Source organism: Pan paniscus, chromosome 4, assembly GCF_029289425.2.
Source record: "Pan paniscus chromosome 4, NHGRI_mPanPan1-v2.0_pri, whole genome shotgun sequence".
NCBI lineage: Eukaryota > Metazoa > Chordata > Mammalia > Primates > Hominidae > Pan > Pan paniscus.
The window spans coordinates 123672523-123694313 of NC_073253.2; the positions used below are offsets into that span (position 1 = coordinate 123672523).

The 21791-nt window shown below is 34.7% G+C and overlaps 1 protein-coding gene across 1 annotated transcript in view; it reads right to left on the reverse strand.

Annotated features, from left to right (window-relative positions):
* The window catches only part of FBN2 (fibrillin 2), a 280535-nt gene that overhangs the window by 105128 nt on the left and 153616 nt on the right, over positions 1 to 21791 (reverse strand). Inside the window, exons 12-18 of the mRNA XM_003826666.7 lie at positions 16097 to 16216; positions 15077 to 15202; positions 14057 to 14179; positions 11953 to 12075; positions 6526 to 6678; positions 3546 to 3599; positions 1777 to 1902 (exon numbers count right to left, since the gene is read on the reverse strand). Coding sequence (XP_003826714.3) covers positions 1777 to 1902; positions 3546 to 3599; positions 6526 to 6678; positions 11953 to 12075; positions 14057 to 14179; positions 15077 to 15202; positions 16097 to 16216 — 825 coding nt within the window. The remainder of the gene's footprint in view (positions 1 to 1776; positions 1903 to 3545; positions 3600 to 6525; positions 6679 to 11952; positions 12076 to 14056; positions 14180 to 15076; positions 15203 to 16096; positions 16217 to 21791) is intronic.

A 21791-nucleotide genomic window follows, 5' to 3' on the forward strand; every position in this document is an offset into this window, starting at 1 on the left:
AACACTGTAGTTTAGAGTGAAGAGCTCTTTCACTTAAAGTTACATTTCTAGTCTTGCAAATAACAATTTTCCCTTATTAAATAATATACTGATACTGTGGAGATTTTGAAAACAGATCAGAAAAACATCTGCAATTCCATCATCACTGATAATATTCTTTTGTGTATTATCTGACCCTTTCCCTTCTTGATCTTGTTTTTGCTCCAACTCTGAATCTTGATACTTTAAAAATTAACATTATATTTTAAGGACTAGACTACCATAGCTTTTCCCATAATAGTGTAATATGTGTACAAATTGTGACTGCATCACAATTTTCTTTCTCTCTTTCTTTCTCCACTCCCCTTCCCTCCATTCCCTTCCTTTTCTCTTTTCTTTTTTCTGAGATGGAGTCTCGGTCTGTCACCACGGCTGGAGTGCAGTGGCGAGGTCTCCGCTCACTGCAGCCTCCGCATCCCGGGTTCCAGCGATTCTCCTGCTGCAGCCTCCTGGGTGCTGGGATTATAGGCACGTGCCACCATGCCCAGCTAATTTTTGTATTTTTTAGTAGAGGGGGGTTTCACCATGTTGGCCAGGTTGGTCTCAAACTCCTAACCTCAGGTGATCCGCCCACCTCAGCCTCCCAAAGTACTAGGATTACAGGAGTGAGCCACTGCACCCAGCTTGCATCACAATTTTTTAACCCATTTTTCTAAGCTATGGATTGAATTGTGTCCCTTAAAAAAGATATGTTGAAATCTTAAAACCCAGTATCTCAGAATGTGACTTTATTTGGAAATAGGATTTTTATAGAAGTAATCAAGTTATAATGAGGTTGTTAGGGTAGGTTGTGATTCAACATGACCGGTGTCCATGTAAAAAGGGGAAATCTGGACTTCACTTCTGGAGAATAAAAACTAGCATGGTTTGCATGTTGTTAGAAATGTTCAATAATCTTTGCCTGGTACTCTTCCCTGTAGTTATCAAAATCTATTATAGCACGTAATATAAATATACCTTTTACATCCATCTGTATGTATGTCTTCAACTCCAAATCAAACGAATATGTTCAATAGTAAAAGCCACTACCAGAAACACAGAAAAATCTGTTCCTTTTCTAATCATAATCATTAACACTTGGTTGTAAAAGCCATAAGTGATTAGTTGTAAAACTATCATGCACAATGATGGATTGAATAACATTTATTTTATAAAAGTCCACTCAAGTGCTTTATGGGAAAATCTTGCACTAATAGGAAATAAAAGACTGTCAAACCTTTTCATCCTCCTCCTCTTGCATTTGTTAAACATAAATTACATACTTCAGTTTTTTCAATCATTCTCTTATAATTAAAAAAGGAAATACCTTTGTCTTAGTTGTCATGTTTAGGTATATTGTGGCAACTGGTTGTTTCTTTATGAAGTTAAAATTCTCTCAACCTGTAACACTTTATTTTCTTGACTTACTTTTATCCATACTGACCTGTTAATTTTTGAAGTCAAATTATTCGTAAAAAATTACAGGATTAAGGTATATGCAGGAAAACAATAGGCAAATAATTGAGGATGTTAATTCCGGAAAAGAATATTTTAAAAACGAATTGGTACCACCAAGAAGTCTGTTACTGTGTAACAAAATTTGTTTGATTCTGATATTTTCCTATCAATGTGTAATATGAAGAAAACAAGAAAAACTGTACAATTTTTAGTTTTAGTCATTTGTGTTTTTACTTCTAATATAATCCATGGGATTACACTATATGAAATGTTCTTGCATAAATATAACAAATAACTTACCAATACAGTTTCTTCCAGAGACATCTGGTTCATAGCCACTGTTGCAATTACAACGGTAACTACCACGTAAGTTTTCACAAATCCCATTGGCACATATATCAGGATCCAAAGCACATTCATTGATATCTGCATTAAATATTGAAAGTTTAGGGCTCCTACACATGATATTGTTTGTTGATATATGCAGGTCTAGTAAAGACCATTCAACATATGAAGTGTTTAACTCTGCAAACTCACAATTTGCCTGCCTTTCAGAAAGGAAAAAGAACTGAAAACAAGGAGTAAGAAAATAAAACTGAGAGATAGGACACTTCACTGGTAAATCAAAAGAAAAATGAAAGAAGCTGGCAGAAATTCAAAGAGTTAAATCACAAAATATGCCAGCATTTATGATAAAATTAATAAAGACAATTTATAGGCTGTTGGCTCCAAATCCAAAGGAAAACTCGAGTTGATAGATATTGTAACCATCTAATTAAAAGACAGATTTATTAGGGTGGCCCATATAATTTTATGGTCCCCAAAGGTACAAGATATTTCTATTTTATTACATTTTTGAGGTCCAGTTACTAATATTTAATAAGTGTTTCTCATTGCTGATACGTGAAATTACTGGAGAGGACACTTTAAACATGGATGCTTCAGAACATGACATTTTATAACGAGCCGTGAACATGACTACTACTACTATATCACCGAGGGGCAGTGGAACTTGTGCACTGATGTGCTTGTATGAATGATCAAGTAGTTTCCAATAGAGGCTGGCTCTGCTGGAGAGGCCGTACTGACAGGGAATATAATGAAAGAGTAAGCCCAAAGTCAAATTTTGGTCACTATGCTCAAATTTTGATGCTATTGTTTTTAATAATTTGGGAGACCTTAAATATTTTGGAAATGTCTTTCATTTTATACTTGGGAAAAACATCCTTTTAAAAGTTTACTTTTTACTCTGGTTTGGATATTTATTATAAAGATTCAACATTACTGCCTACCATCTATAATTTGACTAAAGCTTTCTCAAACACAAGGGTAGAAGAATATACATAAATATATATATATAACCATATATATTTATATATACTCTTCATATATACATATTCATATATATAGTGAAGATTAATAACACCCCAGTTTTATTTATGTATAAATGAATCTATATGTATACTAAAATATAAAAGAATTTGAAAATTATAAACACATATGTACTTAAATGTTCAAGATTCTATATTGGAATTTTGTTAACCATAATACAAAATTGAAAGCAAGAAAAATTTTAGTGAATCTTACTTCTTTACTTGGAGAGAAATGTTTTATTATTCTTAGGTGTAAATAGTCTTAACAAATTGTTTCAGCCAGTATATCCCAAACTTGATCCATATCAAATATCTCTTTAATACTGTTTATTTTTCTAACCCTATCTGCACCATTACTTAATATTTTATCATAAAATTGACTCATTCTTCTTTTTTAACTTAAATGTCACATTATTCTTTTCTTAAGCAATGACTGCCTGAAATCAGGAGAGTAGTTTGTTAGTGACATTTTTAACAATGCATATTTAACAGATAAATATTTATCCAAGATGAAAATGTGTATCTACGTATCACTTAATAACATCTAGCTTATAACCACTGCTCTAGGAGATAATTAATCTCATTATTTTATAATACTACATTTTCATATTAAATATACTCATATTAATATTAGAATTATAAAGCTATACGATTATGTCACGTGATTATTATAAAGTTGAGATTAACTAGAGTTACCTCTTCCATCCACAGTGATACCTACTCCACTACTACAAAGGCCGTGGAATTCAGCTGTATGACAAAAAGAAATAGAAGAATTAAAAACTTAACTATACCTATTCCATATACAAGTCATTTCATAACTCCAAAACTACCATTAGGAAGAATTATTTGTGCATTAGTTTTTAAAGTGAAAAAAATTACCATTTTCTAGCAAACAATTATTATAAAATTCTGAACTCATAAATAAGCATAAAAGAGTAAATAAAAATCACTTGTAATCATCATCCTGAATATTATTAATATATATAAATGTTACTAATATTTTCTACATAAGGAAACTTTAAGAAAAATATAAATGGTCTTAAAGAGCTTGATATTTAACTTTTTTTCCTCACTAATAAAATAATAACAGCCAAAAGATAGGTTATAGTACTTACCAAGTGCCTGGTATTGTTCTACATTTTACATCTATCAATTTAGTTAATCTTCCCAATACCACAAAGTAAATACTACTGTATTTTCCTTTTTACAACTGAGGAAAAGGGGGAAACAGAGAAGTGCAGTAACTTGACCAAGGTCACAGAGGTTGTAAGTGGAGAAGCCGACTTGGCTCCTGGGTACTCTATCACAGGCATATCATGTCAATGTCCCATTTAATAGGCCATTTAATATTGTTTTCTCAGTTACATAGAGGTATCACATTTATTCAGTCAATCTCTTACTGGTGAAATTAGGTTTGTCCAACTTTTAGCAACTATCATAAATAATATGAAGTTTAATTATATTACTAGGATAGTCTCTTACAAGTAAAACTCTCAAAGTTTATGCCCCTTTTAAGGTTTTAGATAGTTCTTCCCCTCCTAAAACGCCCCCAAATTACCCCTCCATCAGCGGTATAAGACAGTATTCATTTTTTTAATACCCTCATTATCACCGGGAAGAATCAATCGTCTATACCAATCTTCTAAACAAAAATGGCACCTTATTTCATTTTTAATTTTATGGAGAGTGGGCATCTTTTTACATGGTATTCTTCCATTTGCATTTCTACTTTCTGAAATCCTGTTTATGTACACTGCTCTTTTTTCTATGGAGGATTTCAACTCCCCTTATTGATTAATGTAAGTTCCATAAAGATTAAGAAATGATAAATAAAAATATTTTTCCAGATTACTTGTGTATTTTACTATTTAGGCCTGCTTTGAAAGTCTTTTACCATTACAAAATAAAAAAGAATTTATATTCTATATGAAAATTATGTTTTAATGTTTAGTGTAGGGACCTAACTTCATATTTTTTTCCGAAAGTTATCAACAATAATTATTATTTAATCTTTTTCTTTGCTGCTCCAAAATGCTTTGTTATATCCTAATTTCTATTCATATTCAGGTTTCTAGATTCATTTTATTAGTTCACTTAGCTTTTTGTCTAGTCTTATGCCAATTTTTGAACTTATTTGATAATATGCATAATTCAGTTTGGTACATTTTAGAACTAGGTTCTCCTCATTATTTTTCTTTTTTTTTTAAAAAAAGTCACACTCAGTAATTCTTCTGGATGCTTCAAATCATTATTTCCACGTTTGAAGACTCCATTCAGGATTTTTAAGGGAATAACAAGACATTTCCTTTACAGGAATGCTTTCCTGTATCCTCCACATGGAAAGTTCTTACTCATTTTTTTCAAGACCAAACTAAACGTGCCGCTTCTGTGAGGTCCTTCCCAGCTTCTCTGGGCTACAAATTGCTCCTTCCTCTGTGCTCTCTCCATACTTGAACCTTTTAAGGCACTAATCACACTAAATTGTAATTTATACATTTGCCTGCCTGTATTCTCAACTACTCTTAACTTTAAGGAAAAACACAGATTGTGTTTATGTTAGAATCCCTACTGTACTTACGTATATTCAATATATATTCAATACAGGTTTAGTTAAAGTATGAACAGACAAGAGTCAATGTTATTGACCTAAGAGTTTGGAACTATTGCCTGAGACTGTGACTTGAGACCACTTGGTGTCAAGATATATATATAGAGAGAGATCTTCATATATATGTGTGTGTGTGTGTGTATATATATACACACACACATATATATACATATATACACATATATATACATATATACACACATATATACATATATACACACATATATACATATATACACATATATACATATATACATATATACACATATATACATATATACATATATACACATATATACATATATACACATATATACATATACACATATATATACATATATACACATATATACACATATATATACACATATATATACATATATATATAATCAAATTGAGTTCTTGTTGTGTTTATAACCTTGAAAGTGGTAAGTAAATTTTATGCTATTTGTCTTCACCATGACAGCACAGATCAAGGAAACTGAGGCTATCATGTTCATGTAAAAAACCCTCTTATAATAATCATAACTGTATAAGAAAATAGATTTTTGATTGTTTTTTAGAGTCAGCATCTCGCTCTGTTACCCAGGCTGGAGTGGAGTGGCACAGTGATGGCTCACTGCAGCCTCGAACCCTTGGGCTCAAGTGATCCCTTGCACCTCAGCCCCCCTAGTAGCTGGCACTACAGGTGTGTGCCACCACACCCAGCTAATTAAGATTTTTTTTTTTTTTTTTTTTTTTTTACCAAGACAGGGTCTCACCCTGGCTTCAAGTGATCCTCCTGCCTGAGCCTCCCAAAGTGCTGGGATTACAGGTGTGAGCCACCACAGTCAGCCAGCAAATAGATTTTTTTATTCACTGTGTGTTTTGCTGGCTTAGAAATCGTATATAAACACAAGCCAAATCTCCTTATTATATGCCTCACATATCAATACAGGATTGGATTTCTTTTCTTCAGTTAAAATTAATGATGAAACACTTAAGAGCTGATGTTCTCTTTGGCCAAACATCTAAGGTTGTATTTCTTGATTCTTTATCAACTGTGAAAATGGCACATGTGACTACCTGAATTTTTTGCAGGGCATGGCTGGCAGGGTTCTCCAAAACCATAGTCTGGATTGGCACAGCAGCATTCAGACTTGGTCACTGCACCGGGGAAAGGACGCACACACACTCCTTTCTTGATTCCTCCATAGCAGGTACTGCGCATGTGAGTATCTAAAGGAGATACAAAAACAATGACTTGAGGCAGTGATAGAGACAAAGAGATTTCGAAACAGAAGGCTTCTTATAACCTAAGTGGCCACTAGATTGGAAGCTTTTCAAGGGCGTCTGAGACTTTTATTTTGCATCTTTAGCATCTAATAGTGTTAGGAAATCAACAAATGTTTTCTGAGTGAGGAAAAGAATGGGTGCATATCACCGACTCTGTTTTCTTTAATAAGTTTTATGAACTACACAGTATCCATTGTCTGATGTATTCTTACAAACCTTTTGTGAAACCTAGGGTATTTCCACAGTTATAAAGAATACTTGGAGCTCTAATCACTGGCTATGCTATATTCATAATGACACTTCTTATTTCAATTTTGGAAGTTCTCATGAACAATGAAGTGCAATCAAGTTAAACTACCTTGAGGTGATACTGGCTTGGGCATGAGATTTCTTACTCCCACTTTCCGAGTTAGGAGGCCTTTCTTTTCAACCCCCAGGATACTGCTTGTGACTGTTTTAACCTCAGAAACTCAGTAAATCCAGTTATAAAAATAGTTAACTACCATATGTGCTCCTGGCATTGTGCTCGTTGCTTTACAGACATTATCTCATTGAACTGTCAGGTCAACAGCTCTATAGGAGTGGTCATTACGTGCATTTTATAGATGAGGAAGATGAGGTTCACGGCTACCTATGTAGTTTGAAGTCCTTGAATATCCAGTGCCTGAGTTGGGGTTCAGACAAGGTTTATGTGACTTCTAAAACTCTTCCTCTTTCTAGTAAGTAATGCTATACCCCAAAGAAGCATATTCTGCTTAGTTCTCTCACTCTTAATTCTCATAAAATACCCTACAACTTTATAAGACAGTAAATGGTGAACTATAAAAAACTCAGATCATAAAGGGCAGAGAACCCGTGCAATTTTTAAGCAGTATACTGACCTGTTAATTTCTCCAGAGATAACCTCTATTATAAATATCTGTAACTATTCACAACTTGTTGGAAAAAATTTCATCTGCTTGTTATGCAAAATGGTCATCCAATAATTTCTTATGACCTGGGGGCATTTCTGATTAAAACAGTGATTTATGGCTGCATTAAAAATGAGATACGTGTGTGCTTAAATGGAAGGAGGCCATGGGATTCACCAACCCCATCCCTGAGGAGTCAACTCAGAGAAACTTGTGCTGCCTCTGCTGTGGCTGAGTTTGGCAGTGTATCTTCTGAGTTACACAAACACAGATTTGACTTGAAGGCAAATTTGCACAAATATAACATGGTTCATCATTTCCAGTATGATTTTTTCGTGAGTTCTTTGGACATTACTGATGATCTTGGAAGGCATCTATGAACAGCCAAAGTTATTTCTGCTTTTGGGTTTAGAGCATATGCCATGCAGAATTTTTAAGAGCAAGCAGATAAAAGGCCTATGGAGCTCACTGGACGAGTGAGACATGTTATATGCTAGTTTGCATTACAGGTGAACCAATCTCTTTAGAGTACCCAACACCAGAAGTTTCATGCAAAAGAAAGTAGCATAACTTATGTGTAGGTTTTAGGGACTTAAATTTCCCAAAGTTCAGATCCCCACAAGATGATCTTACATAAATTACTTAACATCTTCCTTATTCATTAAATAAGGAATACAGTTTGTATAGTAAATGAAAGTATATTTGTTAAGCACTAAGCACACTGCCTAGGACACACCTGAAATTCTAAAAAAAATGGTGACCACCTTATTTCCCTCTTCTATTTTTTTTTCTAAGACTAGTAAAGTGCAGCAGTGAGAAGGGAGGAAAAGTAGAACAAGGAGTTCTATCTGTAACTGATACTGTGAACAATCAGTTGAGATAACTCACTATTTCCCAACTGACCTTTTCCTGTTCAAAGACCCCAAATTGGCAACCTAGCTCATATTATACTATTCAAATATAACAGAACCATTGTATACAGGATAGGATAAAAGGAACAATACCGGTAGCACCATGAGAATATGCTCACATGAATGATCTGGTGACAGACTGGACCTAAATGCATCTTTTCCATATGTTAGCAGATTTCTGCATGCCTTTTCTCTCCTTCTTTCTCTCTCTTTTTCTTTCTTTCTCTTTTTCTCCTTCCTTCCTTCCTTTCCTTCCTTTCTTCCCTCCCTCCCTCCCTCCCTCCATCCTTCCTTCCTTCCTTCCCTTTTTTTTTTGAGATGGAGTCTCGCTCTGTCGCCCAGGCTGGAGTGCAATGGCGTGGCATGATCTTGACTCACTACAACCTCCAGCTCCTGGGTTCAAGTGATTCTCCTGCCTCAGCCTCCTGAGTAGCTGGGATTACAGGTGCACACCACTACAACCGGCTAATTTTGTATTTTTAGTAGAGATGGGGTTTAACCATGTTGACCAGGCTGGTCTCAAACTCCTGACTTCAGGTGATCCACCTGCCTTGGCCTCCCAAAGTGTTGGGATTACAGGTGTGAGCCACCATGCCTGTCCCCTTTTCTTTCTTAAAAAATGAAAAGATTTAAAAATTTCTTCAGGTAATTAGCAGATTCTACATACCATGAGTAAAATATGTATGTATGCAAAATGCTAACTTTATTTTATTCTTCTTTCTTTAAAATCAGCTTTTATTTATAACTTAAAGCAGCAACTGTTAAGACTATGACCTAGATAAGATACCACTATTCTAATTTAATAACAATAATATCAGTAGTAGTTAACTTATTGCGCATTTGCTATGTGCTAGACACCATTCAAAGCTTTATTTAATTCTCAAAACAACAAAAGAGGAAAGGAGGAACAGAGAGGTCCTGTATCTTGCTGTCATCTTATAATTTTTTTGTCACTTAAGAATATTCAGTAGTTATCATGTTGCCTGACTTTTCTTCCTTACTTACTAAACTGCATCACTGAATAAACTTAAAAATAAATTTTGAATGAATGGGAAAGATAAAGATATGATTGCCTTTTGTTTACAACCTTGCTTGTGAGTTGTATTTCAATATACTACTTAAAATCATAGCTTAATTACCTGAGACTAAAACGAAAAACAAAAACACATCTTAATATCTACAGAAGAAAAATGAACAAACAAAAAAAGATCTAAAATTAAAATGCTTATCCTAATAGTTTTTCATAACAGTGTTTCATTTATTTTTTCTATTTTTTTTGAGACAGGGTCTCACTCTGTCACCTAGGCTGGAGTGCAGTGGCGCAATCATAGCTCACTGTAACCTCCACCTCCAGGGCTCAGGCAATCCTCCTGCCTCAGCCTCCCAAGTAGCTGGAATTATAGGCACATGCCACCATGCCTGGCTAATTTTTGTATTTTTTGCAGACACAGGATTTCACCATGAAGCCCAGACTGGTTTTGAACTCCTGAGCTCAAGCAATCTGCCCTACTCGGAATCCCAAAGTGCTGGGATTATAGGCACACACCACTACACTTGGCTAATTTTTGTACTTTTTGCAGAGATAGGGTTTTACCATGATGGCCAGACTGGTCTTGAACTCCTGGGCTCCAGTGATCCGCCCAACATGGAATCTCAAAGTGTTGGGATTACAGGCATGAGCCACTGCGCCAGGCCTCATCTCAAACTTAAAGAATCAATGGGTCTAAAAAGTGACATCAAGTCAAAAGACGTGAAGAAAACATCTAGCATGTTATAGAAACAGTAATATATAATTTTATACACATGAGAAATAATGTTTTTATTTTAAAAAGTTTAAATGACCACAATGATGAAAAACTGAAGGAGGCTTTCTGAAAATTTCCAATGTGTTTCCTGGATGTGAACAAGATAATGAAATTTTATGTTTTACTGAATTCCTAGCAACAACTCACGTGTTGGTTACTTAAGAGAAAAATAATTTCTCCCTCCAAAACTGGCTTTGTGCTCATGGTAGATTTCAACAGAATCATTTAGGTAAAGGAGAAAAGCAAGTAAATATATTAAAGCAACTGAAAATATTTTAGCTCTGTAAGCAGGAAGAAGTTATATTCTTCTAGCTGCTGTATTTGAAATATCCCTGAACAAAGTGCTGACAACTTTGTAGGGTGAAATAAATCTTTGACTGGATAGAGTGGATAAATTTGAGTGAACAGATTATTTCCATCTGCAAATTCTCCACTTCTTCTCCTCCACCTTTGGGATCCAAATGTTTTGATTCTCATAGGTAGGAGTACAGTATTAACTATGTCTAAGAATATTGTATCTCTCAAATATACTTTGAAATCCTATTTCTGTGTTTTACTGTACAACATGAAAAATAGAGGGTATACAATGGCTAATTCAGCCTAGAAGCCTCATGAAAACATTTTTGGAGAGAAAACTGCATTAAATATATTTTTACCACTCATTCTGCTATCCTTATCACTGTAATATATTGCTGGGGTTCCCAAACGCCAGTGACACTTCTGTTTTGCCTGCCTCTTCAAAGCTGGGCCTGGTACTTCTGATTGATTTTCATGGGATCAATTTGACAAAAATAACCTAGAGGAATCTGAATGGCTTAGAATAAAATATATATTCTTGCTCATACTTCTTTATACTCTTGCTTCTGCAGCTAATTACATGGTGATGAGGAGTAACATTTTGAGCTTTTGATGCAAGTCCAATATTTATATTTTAAGTTTTGTTAGGGTGAAACCAAGTTTACTTACCTACAACTATAATCCCCATTACATATCTTATTTGTTATTAATTATAAAACTGAAATGCACTGTGTTTAGGATTCAGTTATCTAATATTATCAAGTATGCTAGTTTAAAAATATATTTTTTCTTCTCCAGCATGTCATCAGAGCCTTCTGTAGGTTCTGAAGGGGGCTATCTGGGGGTTCCTGTCCATTAAAAAGTAGCTTTGTTAATATACAATTTACATACCATAGAATCCATCACTTCAAAGTGTACAATTTTATAGTTTTTAGCATATTTACAGATGTGTTCATCCATCACTACAGATGATTTTAGAACATTTTAATCACCTCAAAAATATCTTTTAGCTCCTACCCCATTCTCCCACCACCCCCATCCTCTCTGTCCTAACACGAATCTACTTTGTCACAACGGACTTGCCGATTCTGGAGATTTCATATGGATGGAATCATACACTGTATGGTGTTTTGTGACTGGCTTCTTTCACTTAGCATAATCTTTCCAAGGTTTATCCATGTTTTAGCATGTACTCTTCTTATGGTGAATATTACTCCACTGTATAGAAATATCTCTGTCAGTTTTTCAAAGATCATTTTGCACAGTGGGGCCATTATAAAATGTTTCACTTACCAACACACACACGTCCATCCATGCCCACAGCCAGGCCTGGGGGACAGTCACAGCGGAAGGACCCTTCACTGTTGATGCAGTGCCCATTCATGCAGATTCCTGGGGTCTGGCATTCATCAACATCTGTGCAGTGGGTGACAGAAGCCAAGTGGTTACTGGGTAAATTTAACTTTATTACAGGGTTTACTTGCTGCCACTGCTCTATACTACTAACCTTTTGTTTATAACTTTATAATTTGTGAAGAACAAATAAGTGTGGTAACAGGTATTATATATAAATGCAATCCTTTCAACACATTTCAGAATGCTTTACTTTACCTACTGAGGAAAAAAAAGCCTCACAATCTTCTTTTTCATTATTTATTTGGCAATCCCATTTAACGCTAAATAATTCAAATTAGTTAAGTAAAACAAATTCTTTAAAAATTAAGGTAAATTTCTGTAATTTTTTTCACACAGAGACACTTTAACTAGAAGTAGATGCTATGCTGATATTCATTTGGTCATTTGATAATAACAAAATAACTTGAGGTATGTCTTCTAATTTTCAATCCACTTGAATTTATCAAACGTAACCCAGCATTAAATGACTTCCCCAAAAGATGAAAGAGACTTCAAACACAGAGCTGCCGACTCAGGAATACTTAAAATCTTCACAACATTTGTAATTAAATAATTAATAAGAACTAATTTCCAGAAAGCAGAAACTGGTGAGGTCGAAGTCATCTTTAGATGTATATTGAAGTTTCTTTAAAAAGGCTGAAATAAAGTCACATACTGTAACATAATTCTACACACTGAAGCATAATGACAATTTCCTATCCTGTGTTAAATCCAAATCAGCTAACCCTGAGATGACATCCCAGTCATGAGTTCAACCAGCAAAACTACAGTACTCCTCCTTCTTGGAGAGTCAAAAATCTGTTTCTTACTCAGAAACATAAGAATTCAGTCTCAATTTTTTAATCTCTACTGTCCCTAGAATTTCATTGTAATTCATTGAAATTATAGGAATTGAGCATGATCCTTATCTGGTACTTAGATTAAGTTTGTGCAGTTGAAGGCAGAACATCATTGATGGAGTTAATTTTGTCTTAAAGAAGGAAACAAAGAAAAACAAAAATTTGGCCAGGTGCGATGGCTCATGCCTGTAATCCCAGAAATTTGGGAGGCTGAGGCAGGAGGATTGCTTGAGCCCATGAGTTTGAGACCAGCCTGAGCGACATAGTGAGACCTCATTTCCACAAAAAATAAAACAAAATTAGCTGGGCATGGGGGCACATGCATGTAGTCCCAGCTACTTGGGAGGCTGATGTGGGAGGATGCTTGAGCCCAGGAGTCAAGGGTGCAGTGAGCTGAGATTGTGCCACTACACTCCAGCCTAGGTGACAGAGCAAAAACCTATCTCAAAAATAAATAAATATAAAAAAGAAAAGGAAAAATGTGCTTCTAAATAGAAGCTGCAAAATGTATTATTCCACTTTATTAAATTCCAATTGTGAGTACAAACATAATAAGGTCTCACTTATTTCCAAGAGGTATAACTTTAGCTTATTAAGGTTATCATTAGAGCTTGGTCTTCAAAATGGCTTTGTAAACAAAATAATTAATTGGAATATTAAAATTATGTCTTCACTAAATCAATGTAAGGTTTTTAGATAATGACACAGTTACAAATAGTCTGTGTATTAGCTTTATGGAAAAGACGTAATGCTAAACCCATAATGAATGACAGTGGAAAATCTAGTTCTGAGAATGCATAAAAAACAAAAACCTTTCAAGATTTTTTTTTCTTCTTTTTTATTCAGCCAAGCAGTTGAGAGAAATTATTTCTACATTGTTTTCCACAAGACTTGCTAAAACCAATCTGTCAGTCCCTTAATTTTTCCTATACCATTATTATTTTTGTTAAGATATGACTGTTCCCTAGACCACAATGTGTGTTTTTCTAGAAAGCTTTAGACACCTGCCTTAGTGAATTAGCAAGAAATGTGAATAATATGAAAGCCACATGGGGAAGCTGAAGTTAATTCTTCCATGGTTCATTCAAATAAAAAAGGTGGTTTCAATCATGGTAACTTTCCTATCTGAAAGCCACACATACCAGTACAGTAACGCCCATTTGGAGCCAAGACAAATCCTGGTTTGCAGATGCACTTGAAGCTGCCATCTTCATTGATGCACATTCCATTCAAACACATGTTGGTAGTTGTACATTCATCATGATCTGCAGAAGAGGATTGAGTGACTTTGAACACTGGCCTTGAGGGAACTAATTCCTTCTTCTGCCATAAACAACCCCCAGTCAAATTCCACTACCTAAATGAGCCATGTGCTCATGGCTTTTAGTTTTTTTTAAAAAAAGAACGCCAACTGAATGAGAAAAAATAGTGCAGAGAGTGGAAAGGACCTTCAGTATATGGATATAAAGGAAAATAATCAAATTTTGTGCTTAGCTCCTGTTAAAACCACATAAACCATCAGCAGTGTTACTTTGTGTACCAAAAAGATAATATAATTTCAATGAGTGTTTATTTTATAAGAAAATAAGGCAATGGCAGACCTCACTGCAAATGAAATAATCTGGACTTTCATTAGTAGATGAATATGATGTTGTTACTTTGTAAACAATATTTCTGTGGTGTGTTGGTATCCATTGCACTGCTAGATATCACAAGCCACAATTTTAGAGATTTGTGTACTGCATATGTCAAACATTTTTATATTCCTCCAGTTTGTGGAGGAAGGGAAGACCTTTTCTATTTTGTCAGTGTTGTAACCCCAACACCTGAAATACAGTAGCGGCCAGTAATTGTTTAAACTTATGAAGAATAACTGCTACTTACAATTTAACTTGTAACACACAGGAAATTTTTAGAAGCAGTAAATTATTCATTGTTATAACATCTCCTCCCCTCCACCACCAAAAAAAAAAACAAAACACAAACAAAAAACCTGTCCTTTTGCTTTAACAGTCTTATATTAAATGCATTTGCATTTTACCTAAGCTACCTGAAGATCTCACATACGTGGTGTGTGAGCTTTCATGGAAAGAGTACATGGTTCTAAATAAAAATGTATATCCTTTTAAAATCTTTTGCAAGGGAGCAGGCAATTTCCATACCAACACAGTTTTTTCCATCTGTAGTTAATTCAAAGCCAGCATTGCAAATGCACTGGAAACTTCCATCTGTGTTCACGCATCGACCGTTTTTACAAAGAACCCCATTCTGGATGCACTCATCAATATCTAGAAAGATTGAGAATGGCCAAACATTATTCTTTTACAATACTTATAGATAAACACAGTAAGATAAGAAATGGAATTTTAAATATTCAAAATCATGTTACTTCTTTAGCAAAATTTCTGTCTCTCAGCAGTTTTTTTTTTTTTTTTGGATAGGTAGGTGCAAGCAATTTTACAGCTCTTATAGTAGCTGAAGAGAGAAAGGAAAAAAAAAAAAGAGGGTATCCAGTAAACCTAAGAAAGGGTGGGCAAGACAGCTGGAATTACTGGTTGCAGCTGTTTTTCACATAGTGGATGAAGGCCTTAAAAGTCAGAACAAGATGTTGGATAAGTGTAAAGTAACTACAGAATTTCTAGATTAAGAATAACACAATGAAAACTGCTGGAAAGCTGATTCAAGCAACTACCTGTGGATGAATAGGAAATGAAAAAGAAGACAGGCAGTCATCTGGTAAAAGAATTCTGAGATGAATCAGCAATGAGGTAGCGTGTTTGGACCAGGGTGGTGGGTGTAGCACTGAAGCTGTGAATAAAGACCAGGCATGACATGGTGATGGACTATGTGTGGGATTCAAAGAAAACAGTAGTTTAAAATGACTATAAATCTTAAACTCAGTTAATCAGAGAAGGTTACTGATGTTATCTGGAGAAAGGAAGCTCTGATCTAAGGAAGGAAGATAAACTGAATTTTTGTGAAAACAGATACCATGTTGCCTGGGTTATATATGCAAACATTGTTTATGTTTAAAAGGAGAATCTCTGAGGGTATTATAAATAAATCTGTAATAATGTAACACTTATTTTATTCCATGTTTTAATAAATTTACTTTTAACCTCAACAGCCTTGGTCACTATATTTCATGGAACATTTTCATATGTGAAAGCAAACTGCCTTACCAATGCATGCTTGCTTGGTAGGAGTCCTCTGGAATCCAGCATGACATTTACAATAATAGGAACCAGGTGTGTTAACACAATCTCCATTAGTGCAGGGATTTGATGTGCATTCATCAACATCTGTGAGCAGCAAAAGAAACCATTATAGACTTCACTCCATTTGTAGAAATGTTTGTTTAAAGTACATTTAGCCCTCTAAAATTTGAGAGAAGGCCAGTCAGTGGTAATAGTCTAAATAGCGAAGTATTTATAAATGAATGAAAATTCCTCTCTTCAAATACACTCAGAGGCCAATCTGAGGATTTACAAAAATATCACCTTTTAGAGAGTACCATGGGAATTTGCTTTAATCAAGAATTAAAGATTTTTCAGTTGGAATAATGGCCAATGATTAAAAGCATGGGCCCTGAAAAGAGAAATAGGCTATAATGCTTATTGCTTACACCAATGTGGGCAAGTTAATAACCTCTCTAAGGCTTAGTAAAGTGCCAGAAGAACAATGAAAGGATTCTGAAGATATACATTTATGTTACATGTTGTCACTGCTATTAGTTTTAAAGAAAGAGATTGATGGATTATGGAATGTCTTTGGTATAACTTTTTTTTGGTGAACTCATCTATGTATACAACTATATATACACTAAAGCTTGGATAATATTTTGAAGTAAAAAAACATAAGGGAGTGGAAAATGAAAACATTAAAACAAAGCCTATTTTTTCAGCAGTTTCAGGTTTCTTTAGGATCTTAAAATTGGCAGAGCGATTTGTTGCATAAAATGAAGTTTTATGCAAATACTAGTCGTGACCAAAAAGTGAGAAAGTCATGCTTTCCATTCAAGGTCTCCTAAAGCCTAATTAAATGCAAACCCATTGCAGGATTCAGGGGCTGAAAAACCAAATGACAGACTGAACAGTCTGGACTAGTTAAATCCCAGAGAAATCACGTGTGCCAGTATACGAAGTTTAATTCATCTTCTCTCAGCAATGCCCACTAAATATTATTTTCAATCCTTGCAAATTAAAAATCTGGCTAGTTGGTGAGGGCATAATGATTTGCCATTTCATATATGTGTAGAAGCCATTAACATATACCATTTCAGCTAAATTGGAGAACATAATAAAATCAGTTTACAGGTTTACCATTTTAATAAGCAGATTCCTACTTTCACAGATGTTCTTAAAAGAGGAACTGTACTGTATCAAACCCACCAACTTCATTTATGTAAACACTCAGACTGAATGCAATTAAGCCCTTTCTGGTAAAGGAAATAAACTTCATAGCAAATAAAATAAAAACAACAAAGAATAACAGGACTAAATCCTTTTCCATCCATCCAAGGACCCCTTCAGCCCATAGAGACTCACTTACATTTAAAGTTTTAGTTGATACCATCAATTCTACTGAGCCAAAGGAACGAAGCAAAATGAGAAAAGAGAGAGAGCATTAGCAAGTATATAAAGTATAATAAATAGACTTTCCAATACGAAATACCACCTTCAGTTCGCAGTGTTGAAGATCACTTCAATTTTGTGTTACATAATTGAAATGCAACAATTAAAAATGTGTTGTAGCTGTTATCTTTACAGAAGCCTCAACATAAAGCTCTGTTTGTTTGAAGAACATGAGAAACCACGCATCCACTCCCCTCTCTTCAGGTAAAGTTTCAGGAAAGCCACTTCTGCAGGACTGTTTTCTCCCCTGGAGAGTCTGCTCCTAAGGCTCCTTGTTACTATGGCAGCTCTGCCAGCTATTTTGCTACTACAACCATAATTCACTTCTGTCTCCTGAGCCCCTCAGGGACTCATCAAGGGTCTAGTACAGAGAGAAGATGTAATCGTTCACTTAATTTTGGTCAGAACAATCACCAAAAAAGCAATTAGTGACTTTACAATTCCATATGACTTTAAAACCCATTTGTTGTTTTTTGTTTGTTTTCTGGGATTTTCAGTTTTAGACTAATCACAAACAACCACTGCCAACTTCTACATGAACATTTCTGTCTCCTCTTTATTCTGAGTCTCACAGTCCTGGACCTCCAAGAGATCATGTTCGTTTTGTCTTGTTTACAGGAACAGAAAGTACTTAAATACTACGTTCTGTACATTTTGACTTCTTAGTATGTTTTCATTGGGGGGATGGGTATTTTTAAGCAAAATTCATGGGATTTAACCTCCTAAAATAAATTTTAAAATTATGGAGAATGTTGATTATCAAAATTGTTAATTTCTCAAATACTACTATATAGTTAAGAAATATTTTCCCTTGAAAAATACTTTATATGCCAACTTAGAAAAGGCTTTGTTTTTTGTTTGCAAGGGCTCGAGGATTACCTGTAGCCCAATAGAAACTTAAATTATTTTTTACTACTCCAAAATAGAGTGACTTGAATTAAAAACATTGCTAACAGCAGTTTGACTTATACAGACACTAGGAGAGTTACAAATTTTAATTTTAGAGTAGAATTCTCAAGAAAAAGAGAAAAATATAATGGGTAAATATAACTGTTTTCAGGCATCAGGAGCAATTCTCATAATAGCAAAATAGACCCAATTCTATTTTCTTTGTCACTGATCCTTTAATAAATCTATTGCCTTTCAAGTTATACTGCTTCATCAGGTATCTCATAAAAGTTCCCAAACAGCAATGGCAGTTTGCTATTCCTCAAAACATTAGCGCAGCTGACATAGTTACTAGTGTTATCTTGGGCTCTTATAATTTAAAGCACTAGTTAATATCCTCTTCACTTTTTCTGATGTGTTGTTTATAAATTCAATTTGTTGTTTATAAATTCAAAGTGATCAAAAATTGAATTAGAGTATAGGATTAAAAATATTAAAACTCATTTTCTGAAAATGTGCTCCATTACTAAGCTAAGTCTCTATGAATTACAGTAGTCAGAAAGACAAGCCTGCTGCTGGGGCTTTAACTTTGCAGGGCTAAATGATGAGGTATATCTATCACTTAAAGAAGCACCAGGTGGTATCAGCTAAGCTAGGTAGGCTGCATATGGTTATATAGTGTACAACCCTAGGGCATACCACTTATATAGACTCTTTGAATGATACCCTTTAGGTTTGTACAGACAAAATTTGAGCTAAGCCTAATTTAATAACTCTGATCTTGTAGCCCTGTACCTAGTTTAGAATGATTGTTTTTTCCAAAACATCATATTTGGCCCACATTTTCTTTTATAATCATAGTGGACCTAAGACATTTTTGGCAAAATTATGATACTAACTCTCTCTATACCTGGCCTCTCATCTATATTGTTTAATGGAAGACCTGAACTCAAATCTGTTATTTAGGGTTAAGCTAGTTAATGAAACATATGTGTGTTAATATTATGAATAAATAAAATAACCTCAAAATGACTCAATTACCATCCTAAAACCACTCTTCAAAGTTAATAAAACCCCCCAATTACCAAATCCAACAGATTTTTTTCCTCACTGCCTTTGATTTTTCTACTGCATTTAACACCTGACACTACTTTTCTCTTGAAAGTGTGCCCTTCCCTAACTTCAGGAACAGAATTCTCTATATTATTTTGCTATCTCTCTAACACTATGAGCTAGAACAAGGTGCATCTGAGTTGAGCTAGACTAAGGGCCTTCAATGTGTCTGTTCCATAAGATTCCAGCTGTAGTATTCCTGTTATCTTTTCACTTGTCCTGTTGTTCAGCTTGGGACACAGTATTCATCCTCATGGTTCTAAGAGCCACTTGTGTGTTGTTGACTCCTAAATCTGTAACTCTACCCCGGACATTCCTCTTAGCATTAGAGCTCTATAGTTAAATACCCTAGACACATAAAACTCAGCATGTCCAAGAAAGACTCAACAACTATTTCCTCCCAATCTGCACCTTCTTATACATGTTAACACCACCACTATATGTCCAGTTTTGCTCAGCCAGAAACTTGTGTATCATTGTAGTTTTCTACTCTTTGACTCCCCACAACTAATCTGTCATCAGATTCCATCGATTAACCTCCCAAGCACTTGTTGAATCATTAAGTTTTTCTGCAGTCCTACATCACTATTGTCATAATTTCTTGCCTAGACTTATATAAAAATTTACTAGCTGGCGTTTTTGTTCCCATTTTTTTCATTCCACAATCTTTGCACTAAGAAAATAGGGGACACTTCTGTTCCCAGCCAAGACAGATTTACCCTCCTTCCTCAAAACACAAACAAATGGACACAGTATAAGAAATCATGGTTTTCAAGAAACTTGACATCAGGCAACAAAGAATATAGATCCCTAAGAGAAGGAAAACAAACACAGTGAATATCATAACTATTTCAGCTTATTGCTTTAAGAGGGTTTTCAGACCACAATGCAGACAGGGGGAACACTGGCAGGATGCAGCAAGCCCCTAAGTAGATGAGTCAGAGCTGAGAGTCCAGAAACAGACCCAATATATACGAGCAACTGATTTTCAACAAGGTGCAAAGGCAATTAAATAGAGAGAAGACAGTCTTTTCAACAAAGGGTGATGGTTATTAATATACTACAAAAAATAAACTTCATACAATATTAAAAAAAAGAATTCAAAATGGATCATAGGCCTAAAGCTAGATAACTTCTAGAAGCAAAAACTGAAGAAAACCCTTGTGACCTTACATTTGGCAAAGATTTCCTAGACACAACATCAAAAGCGTGATCCATAAAACAACAAATTTAATAAATAAAGCTTCGTCGGAATTAAAAATTACAGCACTTCAAAAGATATGTTACAAGAAGAAAAGGCAAGCCACAGGCTAGGAGAAAACATGTGTAAATCATATATTTGATAAGGACTTATATCCAGAGTAAACAAAGAACCCTCAAAACTCAATAAGAAAATAATTTTAAAATGGACCAAGATTTGAACTGACCCTTTACCAAAGAAGTGTCAGATCAAATAAACTCATGAAAAGATGGTCAACATCTTTTTATGTGTATCATTAGAGAAATGTAAATTAAAACCACAATGAGAAATCCCTGCCTACCTATTACAATGGCTAAAGTGTAAAAACCTGACTATACGAAGCGCTGGCTTGGTTATGGAGTAACTGATACTCTCATACACTGCTGCTAGAAATGTAAAATAGCACATTTTGGCAGTTTCTTAAATAATTAAATATATTCTTCTCACACAATCCAGCCACTCCACGCCTAGGTATATACTCAAAACTAAAATGCTTATACAAACACTTGTCCATGAATGTTCATAAGAGCTTTATTTGTGATACACAGAAACTGGAAACAAAATAAGTGCCCATCAACTTGGGAATATATAAATAAACTGTACTATATCCATACAATAAAATATTATTCCACAACAAAAAGAAATAAATGATTTTTCCCACCACAACATAGATGAATCACAGAATAATTATGCTGAGTAAAAGAAATCAGACAAGTCATATATGTAACAGTATGATTTCATTCATATAAAATTCTACACGATGCAAAGTAATGTACAGTGACTAATCAGGGATTGCCTGGGGACAGGATGGGGGCTGGGGATGGATGAAAGGAGGAGCAAGATGGAGAGATTACAAGGGACAAAAGTAAGCCTTATGAGGGTGATGGATATGTTCATTATCTGATTGTCGTCATGATTTTATTGGTATACACATGTCAAAACTTATCAAGCTATATACTTCAAATATATACAACTTATTGTATGTCAATTAAGCCACAATAA